General features: G+C 48.3%; 1 protein-coding gene across 1 annotated transcript in view; it reads left to right on the top strand.

Annotated features, from left to right (window-relative positions):
• LOC116991949 (adenylate kinase isoenzyme 5-like) overlaps window positions 1-14,118 on the top strand; it is a 54,463-nt gene that overhangs the window by 15,373 nt on the left and 24,972 nt on the right. The window contains exons 6-9 of the mRNA XM_033050960.1: window positions 3,766-3,954; window positions 8,885-8,975; window positions 10,515-10,573; window positions 13,959-13,995. Coding sequence (XP_032906851.1) covers window positions 3,766-3,954; window positions 8,885-8,975; window positions 10,515-10,573; window positions 13,959-13,995 — 376 coding nt within the window. The remainder of the gene's footprint in view (window positions 1-3,765; window positions 3,955-8,884; window positions 8,976-10,514; window positions 10,574-13,958; window positions 13,996-14,118) is intronic.

The following is a 14,118-nucleotide window of genomic DNA, read 5'->3' as shown; positions in this document are numbered from 1 at the left end:
GACTCTCCCACTAGTGGAAATATCCTCTACACATCCACTCTAACCAGGCCTTTCAATATTCGGTAAGTTTCAATGAGGTCGCCCCTCTTCCTTCTAAACTCCAGCGAGTACAGGCCCAGTGCCGTCAAACGCTCACCATATGTTGACTCATAATCCCTGAACTCAGCCAAAAGAGAACATTTCAACCATACCTTTCACAATCTTGGGTCTTTAGAGTCGACTGCTTTTAGACATTTCATTTGTAAAGTACACATAAAAACATAGAAAATAGGTGCAGGAGTAGGCCATTCGGTACTTCGAGCCTGCACTGCAATTCAATAGAATCATAGAATCATAGAAAGTAGGTGCGAGAGTAGACCACCAGGTCCGTCGAGCCCGCACCGCCATTCACTCATGGCTGAACACTAAACAGACACACTTACCCACAAACAGTAGACACAAGACACAGAACACAAGACACTACCCTCCCCTTTATACCGCTATCACCCCTCTCCACCCCAAGAACCGCATGATCTCCTGGGGGAGGCAAAAAAACGGATAAAAACCCAGGTCCAATTCGGGAAAAAAATCCGGGAAATTCCTCTCCGACCCCAATCCAGGCGATCGACACTTGTCCAGGAGATCACTCAGGTCTACTATACTAACCATACCTTGGTCCATATCCCTGCCCTCTCCCCGTAGCCCCTTATCCCCTTGGCAGCTAAAAAACCATCTATTTTTGACTTAAATATATTTAACGTTTCCGCTTCCACTGCTCCCTGGGGCAGTGAATTCCACAAACTAACCACCCTCTGGGTGAAGAAGTTCTTCCTCATCTCAGTTTTAAAAGAGCCCCCCCTCACTCTGCAACTATGTCCCCTAGTTCTAGCCTCCCCGATCATTGGGAACATCCTCGGTGCATCCACCCGATCAAGGCCCCTCACGATCTTATACGTTTCAATGAGATCGCCTCTCATTCTTCTAAACTCCAAAGAGTAGAGTCCCAGCTTACTTAACCTTTCCTCATATGTCAATCCCCTCATTGCAGGAATCAATCTTGTAAACCTTCGCTGCACTGCCTCCAGGGCTAGTACATCCTTTCTTAAGTATGGACCCCAGAACTGTACACAGTATTCCAAATGTGGTCTCACTAATACCGTGTACAGCTGCAGCAAGACCTCCGTGTTTTTATACTCAATCCCCCTAGCAATAAAGGCCAAAACTCCATTGGCCTTCCTGATTGCTTGCTGCACCTGCATACTGACTTTTAGTGATTCATGTACTAATACCCCTAGATCCCTTTGCGTTGCATTACAACGCAGCTCCTCCTCATTTAGAAAATAACTTGCCCTATCATTTTTTTCCCCAAAGTGAATGACTTCACATTTATTAGTATTAAATTTCATCTGCCAAGTTGTTGCCCACTCACCTAGCTTATCTATATCCTTTTGCAGACTCTTCCTATCCTCCTCATCCCCTACTTTCCCTCCCATTTTCGTATCGTCCGCAAATTTTGATATATTACACTTGGTTCCCTCCTCCAAATCATTTATATAAATTGTGAACAACTGGGGTCCCAGCACCGACCCTTGCGGAACCCCGCTAGTTACCGGTTGCCATCCCGAGTATGAACCATTTATCCCCACTCTCTGCTTCCTATTCGTTAGCCAATCCTCTACCCATGCTAATATATTACCCCCAATCCCATAATTTTTTATTTTTAGCAATAGTCTCTTATGTGGCACCTTGTCAAAAGCCTTTTGGAAGTCCAAGTATACCACATCCACCGGTTCCCCTTTATCCACCCGAGTTGTTACTTCCTCAAAGAATTCGAGCAGATTCGTTAAACACGATTTCCCCTTCACAAAACCATGCTGGTTCTGTCTGATGAAGTCATGTTTATCCAAGTGGCCCGTTAGTGTTTCTTTAATAATTGTCTCCAACATTTTACCCACCACCGATGTTAGACTAACCGGTCTATAGTTACCCGCCTTCTGTTTACTTCCTTTTTTAAATATAGGTGTTACATTGGCCATTTTCCAATCCACTGGGACCGTTCCTGCCTCCAGGGAGTTTTGGAAAATTATCACCAATGCATCCACAATCCCCACTGCTATCTCCCTCAAGACCCTTGGATGTAATCCATCAGGCCCAGGGGATTTATCCTCCTTCAGTCTCATTAATTTCCCTAATACCACCTCCTTGGTGATCTTAATAGTATTTAGCTCCTCCATTCCTACCGCCTCCTGTTTATCCAGCGTTGGAATATTTTTTGTGTCTTCTATGGTGAAGACTGATACAAAATACTCGTTTAATGCCTTTGCCATTTCCATGTTCCCCACCAACAACTCTCCAGTCTCACCCTCCAATGGACCAACGTTCACCTTAGCCACCCTTTTTCTTCTTATATAGCTATAAAAACTCTTACTATTAGTTCTTATGTTGTTCGCTAAATTCCTCTCATAGCCTATTTTCCCCGTCTTAATTAATCTCTTAGTTACTTTTTGCTGACCTTTAAATGCTTCCCAATCCTCTACCCTCCCACTACCTCTGGCTACCTTATATGCCCTTGCCTTCAGCCGAATACTATCCTTTATAGTTTTACTGATGATCATGGCTGATCATCCAACTCAGTATCCTGTACCTGCCTTCTCTCCATACCCCCTGATCCCTTTCGCCACAAGGGCCACATCTAACTCCCTCTTAAATATAGCCAATGAACTGTGGCCTCAACTACTTTCTGTGGCAGAGAATTCCACAGACTCACCACTCTGTGTGTGAAAAAAAAAATTCTCATCTCGGTCCTAAAAGACTTCCCCCTTATCCTTAAACTGTGACCCCTTGTCACAGAATAGTTCAACAGAGGAACAGGCCCTTCAGCCCACAATGTCCATGTTGAACATGATGCCGAGTTAAACTAATTTCCTCTGTCTTAACGTGATCCGAATCCCACCAGTCCCTGCATATTCATGTGTAAGATATTTTAATACTCCTCTGAATTCTCCATGAAGCCTTCGCAACTGTTATCAGGCAGCTGAATCATCCTACCACAACCAGAGAGCAGTCCTGAACTACTATCTACCTTATTGGTGACCCTCGGACTATCCTTGATCGGAGTCTGCTGGCTTTACCTTGCACTAAACGTTATTCCCTTATCATGCATCTGTACACTGTAAATGGCTCGATTGTAATCATGTATTGTCTTTCCACAGACTGGGTAGCACGCAACAAAAGCTTTTCACTGTACCTCGGTACACGTGACAATGAACCAAACCGAACTGAAAATGAGACTATATTAACTGGGCAATGGTATAAGATTTGATCAGATATTTAGCACCTCGTCCAGTGTGGTGCCCCTCAGTACCCTCTTCCACATGAGGGTAGCGAGACACTGTCTCCCCAACAGGGCTGCACCCCCTCATCTCTCCCTCGCTCAGAGTGCAGAACTCCCGCAGTGGTGCGGCTGGTAGAGCGGCTGCTTCAGAGATCCAGGTTCAATCCTGACCTCGGGTGCTGTTTGTGTGGAGTTTGCACGTTCCGTCTCTGACATCTCGTGGGATTCCTCCGGGTGCTCCATTCTTCTCCCACATCCCAAGGAAAGCTCTACAATATTTCATCCCAAGGACGTGCGGGTTTGAAGGTTCATTGGGCCTCTGTAAATTGCCGGGGGGGGGGGTGGAGAGGAGGAAAATTGAGCAGGAAAATTGAGCAGGAAAATTGTGGCGAGGCTTTTGTACAGATTCTGCCGATACGCAGTGCTGACTCTGGCGGTTGTCCTACCCTCAGATCTGCGTGCCAGACCTGGTGATCTATCTCTCCTGCGCCAGCCCGCGACTCAGGGAGAGACTGGAGAAGAGAGCGGAACAAGGCCGACCCGACAACAACCCCAAAGCCATCCAACGGCGCCTCGCCACCTTCAAGCAAAACGCCGTCCCATTAGTCCAGTACTACGAGGAGAAGCATCTCATCGTCACGGTGAGTCAGGCCACGGACTTCTCCCACACAGCAGTGTAAGGTTTGGTGGTCATAGTTGTCAGGCTCCTACACCTTCTTCCCAATGGTTCATAAGTGATAGGAGCAGAATTAGGCCATTCGGCCCATCAAGCCTACTCCACCATTCAATCATGGCTGATCTATCTCTCCCTCCTAACCCCATTCTCCTGCCTTCTCCCCTCAACCCCTGACACCCGCACTCATCAGGAAAGTGAATAGTGGATAAAGTGGATGTGGAGAGGATGTTTCCACTAGTGGGAGAGTCAAAGCCTCAGAATAAAAGGACGTTCTGTTAGGAAGGAGATGAGAAGGAATTTCTTTAGTCAGAGAGTGGTGAATCTGTGGAACCTATTGTCACAGGAGGCCAAGTAAGTGGATATTTTAAAGGCAGAGATAGATAGATTGTTGATTAGCACATGTGTCAGGGGTTATGGGGAGAAGGCAGGAGAATGGGGTTAGGAGGGAGAGATAGATCAGCCATGATTGAATGGCGGAGTAGACTTGATGGGCTGAATGGCCTAATTCTGCTCCTCTCACTTCGGAACTTATGAAGCAAGGTGACCACTCTGCCCTGCTAAGCTGTGCTAGCACTTCAATTCAAAGTGCTGGAGTAACTCAGCGGATCAGGCAGTATCTGTGGGGAACACAGATAGGTGACATTTTGGGTCGAGAACCTTCTTTTTTTTATTAATCAAAAAATATTTATTCAAATATTAAAATAATATATACATCTACAGTGCAGTAAAAAACAAAACAGAACCCACCACCCTAATACACGACAAATGATAAACTATTAAACAACTATCTTACACTCCTTGTCAAGGATTCGCGATCCTTCTTCAGACCTGATCTGAAACGTCACCTATCCATGTTCTCCAGAGATGCTGCGTGACTGGCTGAGTAACTCCAGCACTTTGTGTCCTTTTGTGTAAACCAATATTTACAAATCTGAAGAAGGGTTTCGGCCCGAAACGACGCCTATTTCCTTCGCTCCATAGATGCTGCTGCACCCGCTGAGTTTCTCCAGCATTTTTGTCTACCTTCGATTTTCCAGCATCTGCAGTTCCTTCTTGAACATTTGCGAGTCCTTGTTTCTATATCTTGCACTTTGATTCAGCCCTGCAATTTTCCATATTTCCAATTTTATAACATAGAACGATAATTTTTAAATTCATGGCGTTGCAGGGCTGCGGGTCACAAGAGCAGGGTCGGTGAGTGAAGAGGGAAGTGAGTTTGGATATTGGCAACTAAAGGGCCGGTCCCACGAGCATGCGACTCCATGCGGCAAGCGCGACCTAACGTGGTCGCTTGAGCCGTACGGCCTCACGGGGCCGGTCCCACTTCGATCGCCGGAGCCGTATGTAGTTGTGCGGAGCTGGTCCCGACATCGCGCGGGGCTCCGGAAAACTTGACAGTTCAAAAATTCCGCCCGGCAACGGCCTGCCGGCCCACAGCCGCATTAAGGCCGTACACACCGCCTCGACGGGCATACGCAGCGTCTTGACGCCGTACGCAGCGCCTTGATGCCGTACGTCCCGCGCGAACTTCCCACGGACTTCGCTCGAACTTCACGTCACTCACTCGACCTCCGCGCAGCCCCCGCTTCCGGTTTGGTCGCGCTTGCCGCATGCAGGCGTGTGCTCGTGGGACAGGCCCTTAAGTTTCCGACGGACGACCTTAGTTATGGAGCAGAGAATAGTGGACGTCAACAGCTCAATAACAAGTAGAACAATTGGAAGCACAAGCATTTGGACCAACTTTGAATGAATAAATTTGAGAACTGTCACCATGGTGATAGAAGCTTCTTTAGCAAATCAGTAACCATGGCTACTTGCAGAGCCCCTGTTCCACCATGGTGGAGAAAGCTGAAATCTGTTATCTAACCTGTGCTGTCATCCTCCAGGAAGTATTTGATGGGACTTTGATAGAGGGATCTGACCTGTCGGCCTAACCTATGCAGCACCTCAGCTGACAGGGATAGGCAGGACAGTGTAGAAGGAGCTAACAGAGGGGTGGCATGAGTTGCTGCTGGAAACAAGCCCAATGTGCCCACGCTGCCCACGATGCCACATCTACAATGGTCCCACCTACCCACGTTTGGCCCATATCCCTCTAAACCTTCCTTATCCATGCACCTGTCCAAATGGCATTATAGTAGCTGCCTCATATACCTGAGTAACGGCAGCACAGCAGTAGAGTTGCTGCCTCACAGCGCCAGAGACCCGGGTTCGATCCTGACCACGGGTGCTGTCTGTACGGAGTTTGTATGTTCTCCCCGTGACCTTGTGGGTTTTCCGCCAGGGGCTCAGGTTTCCGCTCACATTCGAAAGACGTGCAGGTTTGTAGGTTAATAAAAGTGCTGGAGAAACTCAGCGGGTACGGCAGCATCTATGGAGCGAAATAAATAGGCAACGTTTCGGGCCGAAACCCTTCTTCAGACTGATGTAGGGTGGGGGGGGCGGGAAGAAGAAAGGAAGAGGAGGAGCCAGAGGGCTGAGGGAGAGCTGAGAGGGGTAGGAGACAGCAAGGGCTACCGGAAATTGGAGAAGTCAATGTTTATGCCGCTAGGGTGCAGACTGCCCAAGCGAAATATGAGGTGCTGCTCCTCCAATTTCTGGTGGTGCTCACTTTGGCCATGGAGGAGGCCCAGGACAGAAAGGTCAGATTCGGAATGGGAGGGGGAGTTGAAGTGCTGAGCCACCGGGAGATCAGGTAGGTTATTTGTAGTGTGTAATATAGTGCTAGTGTATGGGGATTTGTTTCAGACTGTTTAGGGTAGTATAGAGATACAGTGCGGAAACAGGCCCTTCAGCCCACCAAGCCCGCACCGACCAGCGATCCCTGCACATTAACACATTGTACACACACTAGGGACAGTTTTTACATTCATACCAAGCAAATTAGCCTACAAACCTGTACGTCTTTGGAGTGTAGGAGGTAACCGAATATCTCAGAGAAAACCCACGCAGGTCACGGGGAGAACAAGCAAACTTCGTACAGACAGCACCCGTTGTCAGGATTGAACCCGGGTCTCTGGCGCTGTAAGGCAGCAACTCTACCGCTAGTCCACCATACCGCCCTGCTTAACTAAGTCCCACTGACTGGGAGACTTAAACAACACTGACTGGGTTTGGTTTAGTTCAGGGGTGGGGAACCTGCGGCCTTAAGGCCACATGCGGCCTTCTGGACCATTAAGTGCGGCCTTTTGAATGAATCCAATATTTGTAGAACAAATCCTTTTATTTTTATTCATATGTTTTTGTTCTTCTTTTATTATTTTTATTTTAATCTTAAAATGAACGTATTTAAAATACCAAAGAGTAAAAGAAGATTCAACAAAATAATCCTCCCCGACTGACGGCCACAATTAAAACATTAGTAAGCCCTAAGGGGTTGGACAGGCTAGATTCAGGAAGATTATTCCCGATGTTGGGGAAGTCCAGAACTAGGGGTCACAGTTTAAGGATAAGAGGGAAGTCTTTTAGGACCGAGATGAGAAAATCATTTTTTCACACAGAGAGTGGTGAATCTGTGGAATTCTCTGCCACAGAAGGTAGTTGAGGCCACAGTTCATTGGCTATATTTAAGAGGGAGTTAAATGTGGCCCTTGTGGCTAAAGGGATCAGGGGGTATGGAGAGAAGGCAGGGATGGGATACTGAGTTGGATGATCAGCCATGATCATATTGAATGGCGGTGAAGGCTCGAAGGGCCGAATGGCCTACTCCTGCACCTATTTTCTATGTTTCTATGTTTCTAAGTCATGAGGGCTATTTTAACAAAATAATGTACATTTTGAAGTATATCTGATTGAAGTTTCTTGGATGCGGCCTTGTTAGATTACAGCTAACTTAATGTGGCATTCCAACATGAAAAGGTTCCCCACCCCTGGTTTAGTTAAACCCAATTGTATGAGGGGCTGGTTTAGCTAAACCACAGTGACTGGGAGACGGGCTGGGTTTAACACCACAGACTGGTATATGTTGGGTTAGTGAAGCAAGGGGCAGGGTTGACAGGAAGCTGCTGTTGGTGTCAATGAGTCACAGTGAGAAGCAGCTTTTACACTCTCCACCTCGAGCTCCACTTACTGCTGAGAGCAGTGAATGTGACGATCTGGGTGATTGAGGCAATTACCCTGTGGGTGTAGCCGTTACATAATTAAAGCAGAACGACAGGCAGAAAAAACGGCAGCGCGGCTCGGGGTGTGTGGGAGTGGGGATCAAATAGTGTGCCCCTCACTATCAGATGGTGGAGTCGAAACGTACCAGTCTGAAGGAGGGCCTCCACCCGAAACGTCGCCCATTCCTTCTCTCTGCCTGTCCCGCTGAGTTACTCCAGCATTTTAGAAACATAGAAACATGGAAAATAGGTGCAGGAGTAGGCCATTCGTCCCTTCGAGCCTGCACCGCCATTCAATATGATCATGGCTGATCATCCAACTCAGTATCCTGTACCTGCCTTCTCTCCATACCGCCTGATCCCTTTAGCCACAAGGGCCACATCTAACTCTCTCTTAAGTATAGCCAATGAACTGGCCTCAACTACCTTCTGTGGCAGAGAATTCCAGAGATTCACCACTCTCTGTGTGAAAAATGTTTTTCTCATCTCGGTCCTAAAAGACTTCCCCCTTATCCTTAAACTGTGACTCCTTGTTCTGGACTTCCCCAACATCGGGAACAATCTTCCTGCATCGAGCCTGTCCAACCCCTTAAGAATTTCGCGTCCAAACCCAGGGCTCCAGGGATGAGGGAACCTGGTGGGTGGCACGGTGGCGCAGCTTGCCTTACTCTTGCCGTCCGACTACACAAACCCTCGCACTCTTCAACTGCAGACAGGGCCAATGCAAACGAGAACCAGCCCACTGCGTTGGGCAGAGAGCTTTTGAATGCATGGTGACTTCTTTCTCTCCCGCAGTTGGACGGAGACAGGGAGGAAGAGGAGGTGTTCACAGACATCAGGGCGAACGTGGATGGGAAAATCGCTGCGGGCAGTCACGCCACGGCAGGTGAGGGCCACTGGGCCTGGGGGAGGGGGGGGCAGTGAGCAGGTGGGGGGGCCCAAACTGGGCTGAGTATCTAACAGGGCTGCTCATCAAGTGGTGGCTGCATTTGAGCCACATGCTCTTGAGGGGGAGGGGGGGGGGGGAGGGGGGAACAAAGGGGGACCTAGCATGGATACTTTGTAACTGTATCGATGCCCTTTATGTAGCGACTCTTTGCATACCTTGCTTATACAAAACAGAGAATACAACTGTGACAATAAAGTATCGTTCATTCATTCATTCATTCGCCTTTGAGTGTTAAACAACCTCTGATGACTGTGGTCATCCTGAACCTGGATGTTACAGTTTTCAGGCTCCTGTACCTTCTTCCCGATGGCAGGGGTGAAATGAGAGCGCGGCCCGGGTGGTGTGGGTCTCTGACGATGCTGGCTGCCTTTTTGAGGCAGCGACTCTTGGCAATCCCTTTGACGGTGGGGAGGTCAGGACCCGTGATGGGCTGGGCAGTGGTCACCATCTTCTCCCAGTGTCGCTGGGATTAGGTGTCTGCTCGGTTTCACCAGCGATGTCGGCAGTTCCACACTGCTGCCGTTGTGTGTGTGGAGAAAACATGCCCCAAGAGACTTCTCACTCATGCTCTGACATTTTATTCTAACTGGGTACTATTTTTAGCCCTCCAGTTAACGCTTTTGTGTTAAGTTGTTAGCTGCATGCATTCTGCATTAGGCACAGCTACAAATTGAACCTCACGCTTGGAATTAATCATGGTCTTTGGACCCATAATAGCAGTGCAGTCTGACCAGATCTGTGGAGGACGTGTAACCTTTGGAGAATATTGTGTTCAGTTCCAGGCACCCATCTTACAGGAAAGATGTTGATCACAGTGAATGGCGGTGCTGGCTCGAAGGGCCGAATGGCCTACTCCTGCGCATATTGTCTATTGGCTATGTTGGAAAGGGTACAGAGTAGATTTACGAGGTTGCCAGAACTCAAGGGTCTGAGCTACAGGGAGAGGTTGAGCAGGCTGGTACTATTCCTTGGAGCGCAGGAGGATGAGGGGTGATGTTATAGAGGTGTATAAAATGATGAGAGGAATAGATCGGATAGATGCACAGAGTCTCTTGCCCAGAGTAGGGGAATTGAAGACCAGAGGACATAGGTTTAAGGAGAAGGGGAAAAGATTTAATAGGAATCTTAGGGGTAACGTTTCCACACAAAGGGTGGTGAGTGTATGGAACAAGCTGCCAGAGGAGGTAGTTGTGGCTGGGACTATCCCAACGTTTAAGAAACAGTTAGACAGATACATGGATAGGACAGGTTTGGATGGATATGGGCCAAGCGCAGGCAGGTGGGACTAGTGTAGCTGGGACATGTTGGCCAAGTTGGGCCGAAGGGCCTGTTTCCGCGCTGTAAACTCTATGACTCTATGATTATGACCTGTCCAGGAAATTCAGACAGGAGACGATCGTGGGTGGAATATTTACCGGAGTTTTGCAGCAGTCAGCGGGGAGATTTTGTTTAACCCTTCCTTTTCCCTTCCCGCAGGTCCCAGCGTGCCAGCTCTTCCTCAGGCAGCTGAAGCCAGCGTAGATACTGAGGAAAAGGTAACACCATTAATCCTGTCGGACCTCACCACCCACTCTGCCCGTTCCCCATCAGGCGAGCCTGACCAATGATGCTGAAAGTCATGGGTTTCCATGGACTCATGATAGCTGGGACATGTTGGCCAGTGCGGGCAAGTTGGGCTGAAGGGCCTGTTTGCACACTGTATGACTCTATGAAACTATCTGCCCAAGATGCCCTTTGATGTCAATAAGGGGTTATACATGCATCCCGGTCTATAGTTTCAGGTCCCCTTTCACTCAACGAATCTCCGAGCTCATTGATAGTCTTTCCCCATCTCTCCATATCTGGTCTGGAAGCTCCAAACGCAACTGCAAGCAAAGATCGAAGAGAAATCAACCACTATTATGCATGGTGGCGCAGCGGTAGAGTTACTGCCTTACAGCGCCAGAAACCCGGGTTCGATCCCGACTACGGGTGCTGTCTGTACGTTCTCACCTTGACCTGCGTGGGTTTTCTCCGAGATCTTCGGTTTCCTCCCACACTCCAAAGGCGTACAGGTTTGTAGGTTAATTGGCTTGGTACAAATGTAAATTGTCCCTAGTGTGTGTGTGTGTGTGTAGGGTTGTGTTAGTGTGCGGGGATCGCTGGTCGGTGCGGACTCGTTGGGCCGAAGGGCCTGTTTCCGCGCTGTATCTCTAAACTTCACTAAACTAAAATGTAGGAAGGAACTGCAGGTGCTGATTTACACTGAAGACAGACGCAAAATGCTGGAGTAACGCAACGGGTCAGGCAGCATCTCTGGAGAACGGGTGACGTTTCACATTTGATGAAGGGTCTCGACCCATCCTTTCTCTCCAGAGTTGCTGCCTGTCCCGCTGAGTTACTCCAGCATTTTGTGTCTATCACCAACCAATGTTAAGGTGTACTTTGAGCGTTATTTTCTTTATTTGTGGTCAGAAATCAAATTGGAAATGGGAAAGGTTCTCTGTTTAACCAGGTGCAACGTCTGACGGGCTGAGGTGATGCATCGAACCCTCCCGGAAGGCAGACAATCAGAGTTGGCACCACTACTTCTTTTGTCAACATTTCCATGGAAACTAAATCAGATCCAAGCCAAATATTTGGATAGATTTCATAACGAGGGACAAAGTGATGGGAAATGTGGCAGGGAGACGAGGGGGGGTGGCAAAGAAATAACGGTGGGTGGGGGAGGGGGGCAAAGCAGAGAGAGAAGGTGGGGAGAGAGTGAGAGAGAGAGAGAGAGCGAGACAGGGAGAAAGAATATGAGAGGTAAAGAAAAAGAGAGAGATACGGAGAGGGGGAGGGTGAAAGAGAGAAACAGAAAATGGGAAATGTAGAGGGAGAAAAAGAGGAAGAGTACATGTGTGTGTGAATATGTGTGTATATTTGTCTGTATGTGTGTGTGAGTGTGTTAAAATATGTGCACGTGTTTGCATGTGTGAGAGTATTATATACATGTGTGTGCATGTGTGTGTGTACTTGTTTATGTGTGTGTGTGTGAGAGTATTATATACATGGGTGCGTGAAAATGTGTGTATGAGTGCATGAGAGAGTGTGTGTATACATGTGTGTGTGGGTGTGCAGGTGAGAGTGTGTGCATGTGTGAGTGTGAGAGTGTGTGTGGGAGTGCGTGTGAGAGTGTGTTTAATTGTGGGTGTGTGGCTATGTGTGTGAGAGTGAGTGTGTGTGCGAGAGTGTGTGGGTGGGTGTGAGAGTGTTTATGTGCAAAAGTGTGTGTGCGTGTGATTGTGAGAGTACATGGGATTGCATGTGAGAGTGCGTTTATCTGTGTGTGTGTGTGTGTGTGTGTGTGTGTGTGTGTGTGTGTGTGTGTGTGTGTGTGTGTGTGTGTGTGTGTGTGTGTGTGTGTGTGTGAGAGATGTGTGTGTGTGTGTGTGTTTATCTGTGTGTGTGTGCGATTGTGTGAGAGTGTGTTTATCTGTGGGTGGGTGAGAGTGAGTGTGAGTAAGAGACAGGAGATGAGAGTGCCAGAGATGAGGAAGGAGAAGGAAAGGAAAGAGAGAGAGAGAGAAAAAAAAGAAAAAGTAGAAGGGTCTCGACCTGAAACGTCACCCATTCCTTCTCTCCAGAGATGCTGCCTGTCCCGCTGAGCTACTCCAGCGTTTTGTATCTACCTTCGGTGTAAAGCAGCATCTGCAGTTGCTCTCTACACTACACACCTACAGAGAGGGTTGCCGGCTTTGAGTCTCTGATCACTCCAAGGCTCTGTCCCTCCCCCCTGCGATACAGCTCTGGTTCTGAGCTGGAATCATGTCTTGTCTTGTCAGTGCGGGGGAGAGGAGAGGAATATATTTAGAAGTGGTGTTGTTGCATAATGCACACACACACACACACACGGGATATCCGTGCCCACACGAGGACTCACCACTGTTCACACCTGAAGATTGGAGCTGGGGTTCACCATGACAATGTCACTGTGAGCTCACTATTTACACGATCATCTCGTGACGTGCAGGAATAAACTTTCTGCTGACTGGTCATCGGTGTCCCAGCAATTTGAAACATCGAAACATGGTAAATAGGTACAAGAGTAGACCATTCGGCCCTTCGAGCCAGCACTGCCATTCAATATGATCATGACTGAACATCCAGAATCAGTACCCCGTTCCTGCTTTCTCCCCATATCCCTTGATTCCATTAGTCCAAAGAACATATCTAACTCTCTCTTGAAAATATCCAGTGAATTGACCTCCTCTGCCTTCTGTGGCAGAGAACTCCACAGATTCACAACTCTCCAGGTGAAAATGTTTTCCTCATCTCAGTCCTAAATTGCCTACCACTTATTCTTAAACTGTGACCCCTGGTTCTGGACTCCCCCAACATGGGGAACGTTTTTCCTGCATCTAGCTGCATGTTTCTATAAGATCCCGTCGCATCCTTCTAAATTCCAGTGGTCAAATGGAAGGAAAAATGTTCCCAATGTTGGGCGAGTCCAGAACCAGGGGCCACAGTCTTAGAATAAAGGGGAGGCCATTTAAGACTGAGGTGTGAAAAAACTTTTTCACCCAGAGAGTTGTGAATTTGTGGAATTCCCTGCCACAGAGGGCAGTGGAGGCCAAGTCACTGGATGGATTTAAGAGGGAGTTAGATAGAGCTCTTGGGGCTAGTGGAGTCAAGGGATATGGGGAGAAGGCAGGCACGGGTTATTGATAGGGGACGATCAGCCATGATCACAATAAATGGCGGTGCTGGCTCGAAGGGCTGAATGGCCTCCTCCGGCACCTATTTTCTATGTTTCTATGTTTCTATGTTTCTAAACCAGCATCTGCAGTTCCTAACTGCACTGTACTCTGAGTGCTGGGGCCTTGATGGCTGTGGGGCTGTTGCTGGGTGGTCAATACTGACAAGTGTTCCTGCTCTCTCTCTATGTCTGTTTTACAGCCCGTGGAAGGAGCTTCAGGCGAAGAGCCGCTAGCAGGTCAGTCCCCAGCAGGTTCTTCACATACATCCCTGCATGCCTGCGATGCGGCTGTCCATTCACCATTAGTCACGGTGGCGCAGCGGTAGAGTTACTACCTTACAGCGAATGCAGCGCCGGAGA

The sequence above is a fragment of the Amblyraja radiata genome, chromosome 35 (genome assembly GCF_010909765.2).
Source record: "Amblyraja radiata isolate CabotCenter1 chromosome 35, sAmbRad1.1.pri, whole genome shotgun sequence".
Classification (NCBI taxonomy): domain Eukaryota; kingdom Metazoa; phylum Chordata; class Chondrichthyes; order Rajiformes; family Rajidae; genus Amblyraja; species Amblyraja radiata.
Note: the sequence above shows the minus strand (reverse complement) of the source record. Positions and strands in the feature narration are given on the sequence as shown.